Source organism: Cottoperca gobio, chromosome 14 (genome assembly GCF_900634415.1).
Source record: "Cottoperca gobio chromosome 14, fCotGob3.1, whole genome shotgun sequence".
NCBI classification, from domain to species: domain Eukaryota; kingdom Metazoa; phylum Chordata; class Actinopteri; order Perciformes; family Bovichtidae; genus Cottoperca; species Cottoperca gobio.
This window is the reverse complement of record NC_041368.1, coordinates 13,542,243-13,560,026: the sequence shown is the minus strand read 5'-3', so window position 1 is coordinate 13,560,026 and position 17,784 is coordinate 13,542,243. Positions and strand designations below refer to the sequence as shown.

At 41.7% G+C, this 17,784-nt stretch overlaps 1 protein-coding gene across 3 annotated transcripts in view; it reads right to left on the bottom strand.

Moving 5' to 3' along the window:
• Nucleotides 1-17,784, bottom strand: part of abr (ABR activator of RhoGEF and GTPase) — a 123,634-nt gene that overhangs the window by 89,950 nt on the left and 15,900 nt on the right. The window contains exon 1 of one of the 3 annotated variants that reach the window (XM_029447366.1): nt 11,770-12,100. The exons of 1 other annotated variant lie outside the window; for it this stretch is intronic. In XM_029447366.1, coding sequence (XP_029303226.1) covers nt 11,770-11,830 — 61 coding nt within the window. In that variant the 5' untranslated portion in view covers nt 11,831-12,100. Of the gene's footprint in view, nt 1-4,065; nt 4,189-11,769; nt 12,101-17,784 lie in introns of those variants that run through there. One more of the 3 variants, XM_029447367.1, reaches the window with a different exon arrangement.

Here is a 17,784-nt window from a genome sequence, read left to right as displayed (position 1 = left end):
TGTGTGTGTGTGTGTGTGTGTGTGTGTGTGTGTGTGTGTGTGTGTGTGTGTTCTGAAATGCACTTCCCTTTTCTCTTGATCTGCATTTCATATGATCTAATTTAATTAATGACTATTGCATTGATTTATGGGTATTATGTGCAAGAGATTTGTGGATGAACCGGGTGAAGTTGTTGGAATATTAAGTAGTCTCAATCTGTACAGTGCATACAGCATATTACTGAATATGTAAGCAATGTTGGATACAAGCTGAGAGCTTTAAGAGCTTAATGCTCTAAAAATAACTACTGCCAACTACACGAATTTCACATGAATGCAGGATGTGGTGGATAGGAACGGCAATAAATACAGGTTGCTGGGTCTACGTGCAGCGTGGAGAGGTGGGAATGAGTCATGCTCACTTTCAACACACGCTGATAGCCAACAGAACATCAAGGGTGATGGACCTGTGAGTGAATTCTCTTGAAAGAAATCAGACGACTTCTGGGAATTATTCAGTGTGATCCAATTTCACAAGAGAGATTGGACATTTGAACTCTTACTAAAGCTATTTTACTTCCAGCGGTATTCTTTTATTGTTAAAATAATGAAACATAGTCTCTTAATTGATCTTGATATCATTCTATTGTATACATATAATCCACAGATTATATGACTATCTGATAGAAAGAGATGACAGCAAAATTCAAACACAAAATGACAATTTACATTTCAATGTGTGCACCTTGCCTTTCTACCGGCTTGATGTTACAGTAATGCTGAATTATGCTACGCTGGTGTCAAGAGCTGTGAGGAGCTGCGGTCTGAAAGTCTGTGAGTCATTCAGTTAAGCCGTGGTCTTTGTCCCCCCCCCCCCCCCAGCCTGATCAAGATGATAATGGGTAGGCTCCCCGGGTAGAGCTAACCACTGTGCTCAGGAAACAGGCAAAGCACACTTTAAAAAGGTCAATAAGCTGCAGGTCTCCCACACATTAGTTACTGGGGAGAGAAAGAAAGACGAGAGAAAACACAGATAGAGAGGCAAAAAGGAAGAGGGGGGATCAGAGATAATAGCATTCGGTTTAATACAGATTTCTTTTTTTTTGTTAGTCAAAGAAAAAATCAGCTACGCCTGCAAATGTTATTATAACATAAGATATTTACCCTCTGTAACACATGGCATTCCTGGAATTTAAGACCATGTTGCATCAAAAAGATGTTTCAACATATTGCTGGCGTTTCCAGCCTGACTTGAAATGATACATTTACAGATAAGCAGCCGTGTTGCCATCGTTGTGGAATTCAGTCACGCTTTGAACCGTTCCTTCCTCTCTGCCATGGCTCTTTCTTGTTGCAAGTTTCCGGCAGCGTAGAGTAGACACAGAGTTTCATGTCATTGCACATGACACACAACCATCAAAAAAAAACATGCCGGCATCGATTAAAAGGAATCGATAACCTCGGAGGCGTACGATTCCGATGGACCGGACAATTTGGAACCGGTTCTCAAACCTTAACTGACATGATGCTCATGTGCCCATTATCCTCTCCACACATCGTGCGCACACATCCCGAACAATTCTACCACAGCTGCCATTCTTCGCATGCTATAGTGCCCGTAGGCAGCAAGAAGTAAGGGCCACGTGCATAAATTGGTGTTAACCCCCCCCCCCCACAAACGCAACCAACCAACGTTACCATGGCAGCCAGCCACTATACATTGTAATTAGCTGGCCTAAATCCCCAAGGCTCGGACTGCTTCCATAGATTAGGGCAACCACTGTCGTACATGGGGCCGATTAGCCGTGTCTGTCTGCACGCAAAAAACTTCAAGGGGTCACATTCAAGTGCACACACACACACAAACATCCATACAACCTTAGCTAATCCACAACATTGTATATCCCACCTTGCACCTCCTTCCCTGTGTTTGTAAGCAGGTGCGAGGAAATCGATCCTCCACATGAATCGCTGCGAACACACACCCACGTTCAGCACAGCAAAGTACTGTAAAGCAGATGTACTACTGTGTGGGCATCTACACCTCAGCGTGCAGCAGTACCCCATTCATTTGTGGGCTTGTGCTAATGGAAAATGTATCAAACCGTGCAGTGAAAGAAAAACGCTCCAATGAGCAAAGCCATTAGAATGCAAGCGGCTGTCGACAGCCCTCGGGGTAACCCTGGCAGGTAATGCAATGTCTATTTATTGCACTCCCCAGCCCAATTAGGAGAGTATGATGCAGATTAGAAGCAATGAGTTTGATGTTCTCTAGGTGTGTGAAGATACAAGTGCAGAGTGGTGTGCTGTTCAGTCGGGTCGATAATGGCGGCCATTAAAGTGATCAGATATGAAAATCAGAGAAGAGAGACTGGAGAGACCCTGCTACAAAAATTGGAAAATTCATCTGGAAACTAATGCTAAAAGAGACATGAAGATAAAAAACTGGCAGTGTGTGGGTGTACGCTCCAGGCGAGAATACATAAAACTTCCTGCTGGATCTAACTACTTACAAAGCCATTTTATAACATTTGAGCATTTTGAAGGCGGTTTTCAGAGAGCTTCGTCGGCTTATGGAATCCCAAACTGTTGTGGGAAAAAAATAGGTAATGGTTCCTTTTGTCAAAGATCTGCTAAGGAAGTTAGAAAATGTGTCAACATCCTGTTGAATTACGTCAATCAATCAATTGAAAATGTTAAAATAGAAATCCACAAACAGTCTGCTACATTAGCATGTGCATACCAACCTTACCAATGTGAAAACTATTGCACATGATTGTATCATACCAAGGCAGACTTTATTTATTTTTAAAAATGCAGAAAAAACACTTACACTATTTACAAAAAAAGAGCTGAAAGGCTGTAATGAAGGTATAAAGAGAAACACCTGCTGTTAACAGGCGTCTCTGCAGATTTCTCTGACTCTCCAAGGCTCGTGTACCTATCAGCCAAATGTTACGCATGTATTGGCCGAGCAGTAACCGATAATGCAGCATTTGTTATAGAAGTTTATATTAAGGGATTTTCTATTGAACGACACATTGGAAGGAGTCACAGAAGAGATAAGAGAGTAAGAAAGGAAGCTGCATGATGCCTGACAAACTGAAAAATACAAAGCCATCTGGCATGAGCGTGTAAGGCACGCACGCACAAGACCTTGTGTATATCACTCCATTGATTTTTAGTTTAATCCATCGACAAAAGGTCACAGTTAAGTGGTGAATAAAAAGTGGACAGAGATTTAAAAGAGTGGCAATCATAGTCTGTAATGGTGTCAGCATCCGGTTGACAGTGTGGAGAGGGTGCAGGGGAGTATTACACAGAAAACAACAGTGAGATGAAAAGCACACATGAATAAATAAACTGAATTGAGTACGCCTTACATTTACAGCAGATGGACAAACGCATGTATCTCACTGATACCTTTTATCATCACTCAGTTTGAAACGAATACATTATACTGTAGGTATAAGCTCACTTAAGCACTTCTTGAAATGACAACTATTCGTATTATTATTTACAAAATCACATTTCATCGCTGAACCTCTGTTGACCTTTTTTTCTTTCTTACATCGCTAAGCGCTACATCACATGTTTTGTTGCTGTAATTGGTTGTAGGTCCATCCAATTGCATCAAGACCTTGGAAATGAAAAATAAACTCAGAGGTTCCACATTTATTCTCATTTGCAATTTGGTCCAGGTTTCTATTTCTTCTGTTATTTTTCCCTCCTCTCTCACAGAGCGTCTCTATAATGCCAAAAATACAACCAGGCTGAACGTGAACATCCATTTTGATCCAAGCAGAAAGATGACCTACTGAGACCAGAAGGCCAACCCCTACCGGTGCCATTAATCTTTAATGAAACCCACACAAACGCGTATGTAAACACACACACACACAGAAAATGGGAAAGAGAGCTGCCTACCTGCCTGCAGGTTAATGGATTCTTGGTTTGACAGCTTCTAATACAGGCGATGTACATGCGACCAAACATTTATAGAGTCAGATTTATATCCATGATTTAGGAGTGCAAGTCCATTTAAGAAAACGTGAGGTAATGTAGGATTTATATGTGTTTGTTCACCTGAGTCAGTCCGGGGGACTGGTCGTTGCTCGAGTGCATCCATCAGCCCTCTCAACTCATAATGGTTTCTCCCTTTCCTGACTCCCCCTCTCTTCTCTTCTCTTCTCTTCCCCTCCTCTCCTCTCCTCTCCTCTCCTCTCTTCTCTTCTCTTCTCTTCTCTTCTCTTCCATTCGACTACCCTGAATGCTTAATCGTGGCCCCTGCCTTCCGGGAGCACGTAAACACGCCAGCCGCACCATTGGCTGGGAACAGTGGTGTTACTCTGTGTCGATTGGCTGAGAGGAAGGGGGCATGGGAGGCAAAAGAAGAAGGGGTTGGTGGTTACCATAGCCCTACAGGATGACTGCTGTCCATAGTAACATACCAGACACACACACACACACACAGCTCTAGCCCCTCAGGACATCGTAAAGGTCCCTGCAGACTCACAGAACACAAACGCACTCAGACACATGACACACCCTCTAACATCAAGCACAACAAAGGATTTTCAGGGCTTCACCCACGTGAAGATGGCAAGACTTTAGTCATTCAAGGAGAATCTCGCCAATTTTACTATTTTAGGTATTCTAGCTAGATCAAAGTTTAAACCAGTGATTCTTGTGATAAGCGAAAGGTGTACCCATGTTCTGTTTATCATGTTTCCATCATTCTTTCATTTCTATGCAAAACACTGACAGTTGATTTGTAAAAAATATTGTAACAAAAGGACACAAAACAAGAGAAAATCAGCTCAACTACGAACACGTGTGCATCCACACGTTCATGCATTTACACACACATTACTTCACACTTGTCCTCAGCTTCCTATGCCAAGAGCTGTGGCCACCAAAGGGTGGGGCACACTTTTCCTGTGTGACAGAGCGAGCAATAGAGCTGCTGGTTACAGCTACAAAGCAAGTGGACAAACATAGCCAGCTGTTTAAGAAAAAAAGCAACTCTCGTCGGCTTGGCGCACTCTCTGTCTGTGGTGACTGTACTATTTACTGTAATCGTCTGTTCATTCAAAAGATGGTTTCCTCAAGATTCTCTGTATCGTGATATTTGGGGGAGAAAATAGAGTGAACGGTGTCTTTTAGCGTTTAAAAAAAAGACAATCACGTTGGAGTTTCTTGTCGAGGTCAACGATCAAGCAGACAGCTAGCATATCAGCTAGCTAGGTTGTTTTTCTTCAGAAAAATTATATTTATGCTGAGCATAGTTTTTGTAAGTATATAATTACCCATATTTGTTATTATTGAATTAATATGGAAAGACAATATGACATTTATAGCGAGAAGCTAACATTAGCTCAAGCAGCTAAAGTGCAGATCCGTCAACAATATCATGTATAAATTGTATTGTAAATTGTTACGGTAGCTGCTTAGAGTCAGACATAATTAACTAGCAGTTCAACACAGTTACTAATAAATGCCTGGAATTTAACATTTCATATCACAATTGCAATATTGGTCGGAAAATCGTTTAGCCCCAGTAATACATGAGGTCTTTGCTCTGGTTCATCTGCGGTGCGTAGAAGAGCCACAACAACATGCTCTGCTGAGCCAAAAGCTTCATCTATTATTCACAAGGTCGTCATTGAATGAACCCAGGGGGCTGTGCCACCGAGAAGTATGACCCCAGAAGGAATGTGGGTGAGCGAGCAGCTAAGTTAACGTTAATGTTAGTTAACTTGGTGCCAAATCTGTCCTTCACTTCTTTCAGCTGGACTCACTCACTTGGAACCATGAGAAATTAACCATCCACGTGTTAAAATGGGGCTGACGCTTCACTACAGCGACACACTTACTGTAATTGTGTGAAACTCTATACAAGTTTCCACAATAAAAGACCTGTAGAACAAAAATACATATTGGAAATACTGAAATGTTTCACTTTAGTTAGAACCCCATCTGTAGTTATGTTGGACAGGAAATTGATGTAAGATTGCTAAATGGTAAACAAAGACAAGAGAGAAGTGAAAAATGTGGATTATCATGTAAGAAAGAACATACTCACACAATGTTGTTATTTGTGATTTATTTATTTATGCAGGGGGACCTTATGATTTATGATTACCTTATTTAAGTTTGTATGTTTTGCATGCTCACTACAAAAAGATGTGCAATAAAAAGAATTGTGTCTTAACTAAATGTAAGGTAAAGTGATTCCAGCCTGTTTTAGCGCCATTTAAAAAAAATTAAGCATATTTTGATGATTATCAGGATAACTGTGAAATGAAATGTTCACATAGTGCCTAAGTGTAACTACACAGTTTGAGCCTAGTGGTAAAGGGATGCTCTCCTTTACTGCAGCCACAATATGTAACAGGTGTTTTTTCATAAACATGAACTCTCTTCTGTATCCTGGCATCGCCCTTAAAAAGTATCTATGTACAGTGGTTACTAAAATATTTCATTGGGGGTATATAAATGTGCCATTTTATTGGGTTTATAGTGTTTACTTTGCCATCAGTACTTCCCGTCTCTCTCTCGCTCTGTTAGAAGCTCAAAGCACTGAGCATTCATCCCTCAGCAGCATCACACAACTGTTTCCTGGCTGTTTTGGAGAAGTGAACATGAAGCCGATTACATAAGCATGAACCCCTTATCGGACCCAATGGGAGAAAGATGCTTGAACACAAAGCAGAGAAGCAAGCATGGAAGAAGCAGTAGGGATGAGTATTGCATAACAAAACTGCTGTAGGCTGACAGAGTCTTTCTCCCGCTCAGTATGTGTGTGTGTGAACAGATTTAAATGTCTGTTTCTATAGCTACAGTAGAGAGAAGGGAAGAAACGGCTTCATCTATTGATCAGCATAATGCAGGAGCTTTTACAGCGGGAAGACAATGATTCAAGGCCCGACATACAGCACAGATTACATAACACAACACACAATTTCATTCCTACAAAGACATACTGTGATGGCTATTTTATAGTGACTGTGGCACAACGTGGTTGCAGCAGTAGTGCTGACAGCAGATTGATAGATTAATAATGGTATGATCAAGCATCTACAATCTTCCCACTGTTAGATCTGGAGTTTGATCCCAGATAATGCAAGGTATGTCCAGATTTATCACGTTTTCTATCAAACATAAATCCTAAGAAGAATAGGGAGCGGCGAGTTGACAGCAGGTGCACTTGTTGCGTTGTTACATTAAAGCTTCATGAGTAAGAACACCAGTGAGACAGCTAACATAACAATGGCTAAGATTCTGACCTGGTAACAATAATAAAAACGTGGCATCTTCACAGTGAACCAGAGGTTTAAGTGGACATGTTGGCTTGTTTTGTGTTCTTCCCTGTGGTCAAGCCACAAATTACATGTTTGCAAACACTTCAGATTCCCATCGATCAGGACTTGTTTCTGCTGGAACTGAGGGTAGAGTCATTGGCTATTGGTTTGGTCGAAATAGATGTAGGGTGTGATAAATGAGACATCCCTAGTTGTATTAAACTCCCCTACTAACTCTGCTGGGAAGCCATCCAGAATCATTCTGCTGTGCCCCTGTTTGCTGAAGCAAGCCATGTGACAGCCAAATAACTAACATTAAACACTTAAAGACAGAACTGGGACTCGGGTCAGGAGCAGCTAGCCAGCAGTGAAGTTGGCTCCATCCATCACAGTTGCAGAGGGGAACCAGAACAGCTGACAGCCAGGGAAACTCACCAGTGTGGTGAAATGTGAAAGCATAGTCAGAAAACTGCTAGCATCTGTTTTATTTCCATTGATCCTGTTTGAACTGAATACAAGTCTCCCACTTAATCTTTTTAAGTCCTAACTGTCACATTAAAACCACTTCTAATGCTCGAAAGTCTCCACTTCCAGGAACAGCCATGGATGAGTGATGAAGCCAATGGTGTCTTCCTCATAATGAAGCTATCAAAGCGACTTGTTTTCACAAGAAGGTTTTAATAGTTGATTACATTTATTTTGTGTGTCGTGATGGTGATTTAAAAAACTACATGTTTGATTGACAGGTGCCTTACACTTCAGCATTTAGCCATGGGGATTCCCGCTTGCTTTTCCCACATCAACTACAAACAGGCCAAATCTGGATTTCCTGAGACCTATGAGTCATCACTACATTAATGTTTTCCTACAGTTTCTGATTAGAGCGCACTAGTACGATGGCACCAGGACAGACAGCAGATTACTTCACAACAGAAACATGTTATTCCGTGTTACTCTCTGCAGTACTGGCAGAAGAAAGTAGGGATTATACAGAACATATATTAACCCTTTACAAACTGGTAAATGGCCAGCACGGATTCACTCTGTGGTACTTTAGCATGGCTTGCTGGGCTGACCTCCAGTACTGCCCAGCACACTGACAGGATGTAAAGAAATTAGTACGGATTTCTTCTTTAATGCTCTCAGAGCATCACACATATTCAAGCCTTCCTCACTGTGACTCGGATTAGGGGAAATGGTTTTGACATACATACATGCATGCGCGTGTACGTGCCACCTTGGCTCTGCCATGCCAAAATGCCCATATTGTGACTCTTACATAATCTCGCTATACTTTGATGTTGCTTTAGCATCACGTGGCACTGAAGCAAGCCAAATTCTTGCTATTTCTCTGAAGGTAAAAGCACAGACTGCCAGAGACAGAAGTCACAGTCAGTCTGCCACTCTGGCCATGGAGATGGCAATAGCATTGCAATTTAGGCACAGAAATGATGGGGTTGGAAGCTCATAGATTCCCTGCGTCATTGAAAATAGGGGGAACTGAAATGCCCCTGTAGGTGATTCAGACCAGTGCTTATTCTGTTGTTTTCAACTGAAGCTGCCAGTGTGCTGCAGACAATTACTACTATATAAATAAATTAAAAACCCTTCCCTAAATAATTCACTATTCAATACTGTATCTGCTAAATGAGATACAGTATAATGGTACAAATGTGTTTCTAAGAAAGAACATTTTTGAGAGACCCAATCAATAATAATTAAGGCTGTTTATACATATACGTTACTTTTGGCAATCAAAATGCTGAAGTGAATATTAGCCAGCTTACTAGTGAAGCCAATTTGGCCGTAACATAATATTTCCACTAGGAGTATTTGAAACTCATGTTCAACACTGACCACTTATGATGACTGCCTTCCTTAGATATACGTTTCCCCTTTAATTCACAACAGCCTATTCCCCCTGAACACGTTGTGTAACTAAGAGTCTCAGGTCAGTGGTTGTAACGAGGGTAAATATTGACAATTTTATTATCCGATGCCCAGAAAATAAAAGGCCAATTCTGGTCGAACAACAAAAATAATATCGATAAAAGATTTGGTGTGAACTAGGCAGGACAAACTAACTTTATCTTTCATGTAACATAATAAAACTGACAAAACTTTATAATGAATGAACTACTTAGATCAAGACAAGAGGAAAGATGAAAAATGTGAAAAAGCAACAAATTAGAAAATAAGAAGGTTTTGAAGAACTATTTGTAACGGACACTCACATACACATGCACACAAAAACACTAATAGCCGCCTGGGAGTCTACCACTTATGCTGCTGACTGGACAAATGGGGCAGAGGATGACTGATGAGGTCTGGGCCAGTGATTTTGTGTATACTTACACTGATGTGAATGCCTACAGCTCTGAACCTTAACCGTTTGTGCAGCTTTCATTTGTTCTCATCCGTTTGTTACTCCAGTTTGTATGCACATTTTTAGATGCGTTCTACATGTTTAGACTGTAATATGGAAATGTTGCCTTGATCAGCTGTGGCTGAACAGTAGAGCTGAACAGAAAGACTTCAGCCCCCCCGGGGGAACAAGGCAGCTGTGGCTTTGAGCATTCACTCCCCACTTTACTCAGCGAGTGGAGGATGTGTGGTCACCGCTTAACATTGAGCATTAACACAAGAGAAAGGATGTAATTACATCCCTGTGTTTTGTAATCCACTACATTACTAAACTACACTATAGGAAGGGTGGGACTGTTGTGTGCCGATGTGTTATAGCCTGTGGACTGGTGAATGGGCTGTTTCAGGGTCAATGATGTACTACTGTTAAAGTAACCCTCAAAAAGCTCACGAAAGTGGTGGTGCATTTCTATTCCCCCGAATGGAAGAGTCGCTTCAGCAGCCCTTGACGTACCAATTTATTTATCCAATACACACACAGAGCAGACAAAGTAAAGGGTAAAGGATAATGGGAAAGCAAAAAGGAGGATGGACTGACAGGTGCATAAAAGGATTGTGCACTTGTCCCTCAGAAGAGCTGGACCCAGCCTGTTGTAATGTTAATAGTCCATCTCCTACTGTACTCATCTGGTCACTGAATTTCAAATGTGTTAAAGCACATTAGGTGTTACGTTATGATGTATTCTCTTTTCTGGTCACCAAAATAGCCATATTGAAATAGTACACAGACTAAATCCCTTGGTGATAGGAATTTGTTACCATAGTTACGCTGACCTGATCCATTTTTTAAAAGTGGACGAGTGCATTCGCTGAGAGTTCAGGGCAGTGATGCGTTACAGGTACTGGCAAATAATGGTCTTTGATAGAAGGGCCAATACAGGCCAGCTGTTTTTTATGCTACGATAAGATAAATCACTCTAGTTTCATATTTGGCATTCAGACATGAGAGTGGTATTGAGCTTCTCGTGCAACTCTTGGCAAGAAAGCAAATAACTTAAGTATATCTCCATAACAAGTCCTTTAAACTCTTTATAAATTGAAACCACCATTCAAAATAAGAGTACATCTTATTCAGCAAAAAGTGCTAAACAACAATGTTACAGATATAATAAATAATAAATCATCCTCTTTTTTGTATCACTCCTCGACCTCTCTGAAGATCAAAAGTAAAAGCTGCCCAACTAATAGGCTACACTTCTGATAACATGCTTGTACTTTTGGTTTCTTTCTTTCTGCATCAATAAAATCCCAAAACACCACCCACCCACCTCCCCCTTTCTCCCCTATTCACTTCCTCTCTGGAGATTAAGGCATGGAAACAATGGTAACACAGCAGAGAGCAAATCCCGAAAGGTAGTCTCATATGTCTAAAACTGCCAACACACACACACACACACACACACACACACACACACACACACACACACACACACACACACACACACACACACACTAAAAATTATTAAGGTCATGCTAAAGAAAAGGAAATCGTTTCTAGCTTGTTGTTTCTCAACCTTGTTTCGTAACGTGAAAGCTGCTGCAAACACCTGATCTGAAAACAGCAGCTAAGTGAGCCAGCGTACAGTATGACAAGTCAGACAGTGTCCACAGCAGAGCAGGAAAACCACAATAAAGAGCAGATTAAACAGTCAACACCAGACAGTTTGTGTCCTCAATAGGATGGAACATAAAGTTCTTCCTCTAGGTTTCAAACATTCGCCAGGCTTGCCCCTGCTGGTGTGCCTACTAGCTAGAAAGAATCCCCACAACAGCAGACACGAGTTGTTAACACCATGGAGGAAAGGAGGCAAAAGAAGGAGTGGGGGGGGGGGGGGGGTTTGACTGCCTTGTTATGGACAGCCACAGTGATGCACGTTAATTGGAACTTCTGAGAAAATACAAAGTGCACGTAGCTCTGTGTGTAACACGAACAGGCAGCCCGCGAGACGGAGAAGGAGGGAGTGCTGGGTAACATAGCTAGGGGTAAAGACGAGCGCAAACATAAATGGGAAGCGATTTTGTGAGGAGAGAGGAGTAAATAGATGGATGAAGGGATACATACTGCTGTAGAGGGTGTCGATCCAGGACAACCGGGGCAGGCCACGAGCACTGAGGGGCTCCATCCTGCTTTTCTCTCCCTATCTCAGTCACACTGCTTCTTTCTTATTTCTTACGTCCTTTTCTGTTGACTGCCTTTCGCGTTGCCTCTATTTTTCTTCCTTATCCTTGAAAAGCAGCCTTCATCTCGCGAGAAGAAGATTAAAGAATCATTTGGATAAAAACGTCAAGAGACACCCCGGGGTCCAACAGGCAGGCAAGTGAGAGAGCCGAAGGACTGAGTGTGTGTGTGTGTGTATGACACAGAGCGAGAGAAAACAACAGGCTGGAGACAAGCACCGCGGACCGTTGCTAAGGGAAGGGAGAAGCACTCTCTCTCTCTCTCTCTCTCTCTCTTTGGCTTGCTCGCTCAATCCCATCCATCCACCCCTTCTCTCTCTCTTTCTCTATCTTGATTCTGCGCAAATGGCTCATCAGCCTCTCTCTCTCTCTCTCTCTCTCTCTCTCTCGCCGTCTTCGAGCAGAGGAACTCAGATGTGATGCATGATAAATGTCTACCAATGATGTTTGTGTCGAATGTGAATTAACCGTCTCTCTGCTGTTCTCTCTTTAAGTGATGCCATTGAAATGAAATCCAGAGTATCTTTCATCGTTTCTGTCTAGGATTAACAGCTCATTGCTTCTTCTTGCAGACTCTATTGCTTTACATTGACCTCCTGCAAAGTACAGTACCTTTAAAAAACTCTTTAAAAGACTCTTAAGCTTAAATTCTCCATCTTTGTCTCGAGCCACCGCTTCTCTTCTCTTTGTCTTAACCAGGTAAAAGTCTCACTGAGATTAATATTATTTTCTCAAGTATTTTTCAACAGATAATTGACCAAGAAGGAAGCATAAAAGTGTTGTTTATTCAACAAATACAAATGACAAACATCATAAAACAGACAAAGACGATTCTCACATGCTTCAAAAACATCAAAATTATGAAAAGGCAAAAGGTTAGAAGCAAATGATCTGAACAACTTCAAAATTATTTAATTTCTAGTTCTTTGCTTTGTTCCAGGTGGAAGGAGCGGCATAGTGCTGTCCTCTGAATATCTGTAACACATCATGCAAACCTAGGCCATATATAATTTGATTTCTAAAACATACTCTATATGTAGATATGGTATCTATAGGTGTGTGTGTGTGTGTGTGTGTGTGTGTGTGTGTGTGTGTGTGTGTGTGTGTGTGTGTGTGTGTGTGTGTGTGTGTAGTCTACTGAGAAATTTGGTCCCCTTCTCCTGAGGATGGTTTTATGAATTTGTGGGGGTGTTTTAATGGCTTCTGATGCGTGATAGTAGGAAATGCACAACATGTTCAACTCAAGATCACTGCCGCTGGACTGCCACACACAACAATGAGCCATTCAGTTAGAAAGTGACTGGTTCAGATGTCATGTTATAAACTACTCCCGGCAACTGTGGAAAGGAGGTTGGATAAGGCTAATATACTACAGATACATCAGCTGAAACAATAAAGAATGTACAGGTAAAATGGAAATATGTTTTTCCTTATGCTTGGTATAAACAATGACCTGAGCACATAGAGATCCGGAAGTACAGAAATACCAGTACAACGTTCATCAACTTCGGAAAGCAATCAAATCATTATACAATTAAGAATTTCATAGCATGCTTTATAGATTTTCAAATGATCTCTCAGTCAGGTGTTAATGGGCACATTAGCTCTCCTGTTGCGTCCTGCTGACAGCATCGCCACACAGCGCCCTCTCTTTTCATCAGGCACAACTATCTCTGTGTTTATGAACGCATGTGCTACAGAGGAGAGAAATTAGAGACGAGCATCGTGCCAGCGGCAACAAAGCCTGATATGAAACCCTCCCCTCAAACCCGTGAGGTTCACTCCTCCCCCCTTCATCCTCCTCTAACCAGCATGGGGGAGGAAAGACGAGAGGGTTGAGAGGCAGAAAAAGTTCAATTAGGACACAAAGGCTGACAGGAGACACCCCCCCTCCTCGTCCACCCTCTGCAGGCAGAGCACCGGGCCCCGAGCTCCGCTCTTTGTCTGGCTACACAGCTCTTATGTGCCAGCTTGAGGAAACACACACACACACACACACACACACACACACACACACACACACACAGACACACCAGAGCTCGTCTAGCCAGAGGTCATATATGTGTGTCAAGGCATCTAATGTAAACCTGCATCATTAGGGTTATTAATGAATATAAATGTGTCCTTATGAGGACAAAAATCACACTGGCATGACAAAAGCATGCACAAACTCAAGGTTTCAAGAGCATAGGGCGAGCGAGCGAGCGAGCGTGCGCACACACACACACACACATTCATGAAAAGGGGAAAGAGAAGCAGGTGGAAAAGAACACAGGGTCGGTGAGTGGCACTTCATCAACAATAAATTCACCAACTGTACAGCCTTACACATCCTTTGTCTTAAATCTGGGACATTAGGGTGTTTCTCACTCTCTCTTACACACACACACACACACACACACACACACACACACACACACACACACTTCTGTGTGTGCATGTACCTGTCTTCTTGGGTTATTGGGCTCGCAACCTCCCCCTTCCCAAATGCCTTATCATTCAAGGGGCAGAGCCAAACAAAGAAAACACACACGTTCCATGCTCACACATACACATATACACACACAGCATATATGCAAACACACCAAGCTGCATGTTAGTCTTCCTGGAGCGTCACAAACTTACATGTATCAAATATTAATAGGCAGTCAAGCTGTGTAGTAAAAAGAGCCATTGCCAACTGTCTCTAAAACACGTGCCATGCTCACACACACACGGTTCAGGTAGGAGCAGTTGAAGTATCGGTCTAGTTGCAGATGCTGGGGGAGCAGTCTGGCTCTTTGTAGCACAATAACAAAGCTTAGCACATAAGCAACAGTTAATTCTTCATAAAGGTCAACAACATTCAGCAACAGTCCTCCAGTGTGTGTGTGTGTGTGTGTGTGTGTGTGTGTGTGTGTGAGCATAAAGGCCGAGCAGGTGGATTGAATGGATAGATAAAGACTTCAGACTGTCATGATTTTTGAATGTCTCCTTATCAATTTCTGAGAAAAGGAGGTTGATTGTGTTGCATCACCAGCCTAAAACAAACTTGTTGAGAAAAGAACTGTGTTGCAACTAATGTGGGCTGAAACACAAACAGAAATCCAAAAGACAATAAATCATTTCTCAGCTGCAGGAAGAAATATGGACGACAACACACAAAAAAAGCCTAAAATCCATACCGCCCTTTGATCATGCATGTAATGATCCACTGTGAGCAACCCTACTGTACTGCATGATGCTCAAAGGCATATTTAGGTTTCACAAAGTCAAATGTGAGTTAGAGGTCTTCTGCACCACATGCTCCCTCGAGAAATCTCATTATTCACTCTACTGTTTCTACAGAAAAACTGTTCAATAAGCCACCTTAATAAGCCTTATTCTATGTTAAAGTGTATAAAGACATCTTGGACTTAGTGCTCGTTTATACCGAATGAAACAATCTACACACAATATGCAACAGTGTGTTAGTCAGATATGGAAGGAAATTAATTACTGGAACACAATGTATTTTATATTCATGGCATAACTAGAAGGGTACTTGGAGAGCACGGACCTCCACCAAGGCCAAATACCCTATCTCGCAACGTACTGTGTACTTACTGTGGCATATGAATCAATACGAGATAAAGAAAAATAGACATTTATTTAAGCAACTTCTAATTTCAATAGGTAAAGCTTTCCTGTCATATAGTCAGGAGGGAGATGGTGGACATCGCCAGGCCACTGTGTGTGTGTGTGTGTGAGTGTGAGTGTGTGTGTGTGTAATTAGGCAGCTTGTCGGCCTACCAGCCAATCAATCTGCCACTCACCACTCTCCCACCCCTCCATCCGCTCTGTTCTACCCAGATACCCCTGTCCCAACCCACTCCACCAACCACACCCATATCTACCCCTCTTACTCTTGTGGTGCGGGGGGGGGGGGGGGGGGGGGGACAGAGAGATGGCAGTCAGTGTGTGTCTGGTGCAACTCTGACCCCCGTCTTCGCCCCTCTGTTTGGCACTGCAACACTAAATGTTAGATGAGAATAAAGTAAACTGGAAATGTTAAAGCCTGATCTGCCCTTCTCTACAAGCTGCTCTTGCACCAACACCCCCACCCAACACCCCCACCCACCCAATGTTTCCTAGTGCTACTGGTTTGTGAGTGAATGTATGTCAGAGTGAGGCTGCACATACAGAAAATGTTTCCAAATGAGTGGCTTCAAAAGAAACCTAATGAAGCGAAACAGTATTCACAGAAATACGAATAATTTAGGCTGAATAAAATGTGTCTTGGCAAAGAGTAAGGATGGAATTAAGTCATCACTAGAAAGACAAAGAAATATTCACGATTACGAACGCAATATATCAAGAAATGAATTAACAGTTAAAACAGGGACACAGGATTAAGACTGGGAAAATGTCATTTTAATTTCACTGGGTCTTTAAACTCATCATGCTTTGAACCAAAGTCAGCATGCTAACATGTTTAATATCACAATTCTAACGGGAATGTCATTAGTTTTTCTGGTATTTAAACTATATAAATATTAATAAAAGTATTAGTCAAATTACAATTTTGACCTGATGATGGCGCTTAAAAGTTAAGAGATCACCATATTATTACAATTGTATCCATAGAGCCATGCTAGCGTCAGCATAACTAAAAACAATCAATCAATATAAATATGTAAACAAAATAAAACAACTCTTGAATCTCATCCCAGCCTAACATTTTTGCAATAGTTGTAATTGAAACTTGACTAAAATATTTCATTAATGCCAATATTTTCTCATCGTGTAAGAAAGAAACTAAAAAGAAAACATGGCTGTATACAACAGACAGCGCAGCCTATAGCCTACATGATTATAACACAGAAAAAAACAACAAAAACATATTTAATAAAGTTAAACTTTCTTTCTTACAATGTTTCATGCACGAAGTATTTGTATGGTCCCTTGCACTCAGCCCTGTGTGAGGAACTCCCCAAAGTGAGGACGCACTCCTTGGAGATGGAAGACGATATTCTCGAGCTATATGTTTTTTAGACTCGTCCCTTTGTTTTGGGGGTTGGGGGAGATGAGCAATGACTATGCATTATTAAAAAGCCCAGAGTGCACTAGTGATGAATGTCTGCTTGTTAAGTGGGAATGCCTGAAATCATCTGGGGCGTTTTTTCATTGTTTGTTATCGCCTGCTAGTTTCTATTTTATTTTTAAGTGAAATGGAATGATAAGGCCCTTGGGTTTTGCTTTTATCTCAACTACACAAATAACAGTTCTGTCCTCTACGTTTGTCATAGTCACAAATGTTTCCTCCATCAATTCTAGTGTGAAAATACACCAAGACTCATTCATCCAACAATTTCTTCTTTGACTCCCCCATTCCTTCTTCCTCCACTCCGATGTGTGTGTGTGTGTGTGTTTTTATTAGAATAACAATATTTAAATTTTTACACTTATTGACCCTCAGCGAACAGAAGAAAACCATGAGTGTGTGTGTGTGTGTGTGTGTGTGTGTGTGTGTGTGTGTGTGTGTGTGTGTGTGTGTGTGTGTGTGTGTCTCACAGTATGTGCTCTGGCAGGCGAGACCCTCTCTCACCTCAATTGCCCTAAATCTCCCCCCTAACTCCTTTACCATCCAATTATGTGGAACGGACCTGTCTAGCCGACCACTGTGACATAGCTGTGTGTGTCTGCTGTTTCTATATTAAACCAGCCTCGGATTCATGATAAGATACGGCTTCCTTAAATACAATCCTGTGCCCGTTTGTGTCAAGGAGGAAGAGAGAAGGGACAAAGAGATTGAAGATAGTGTGTGTGTGTATGAATATATGAGAGAGAAAAAAAGAGACAAAGACAGAGAGACAGAGACAGAGACAGAGACACAGAGACACAGAGAGACAGAGACACAGAGACAGAGAGACAGAGAGAC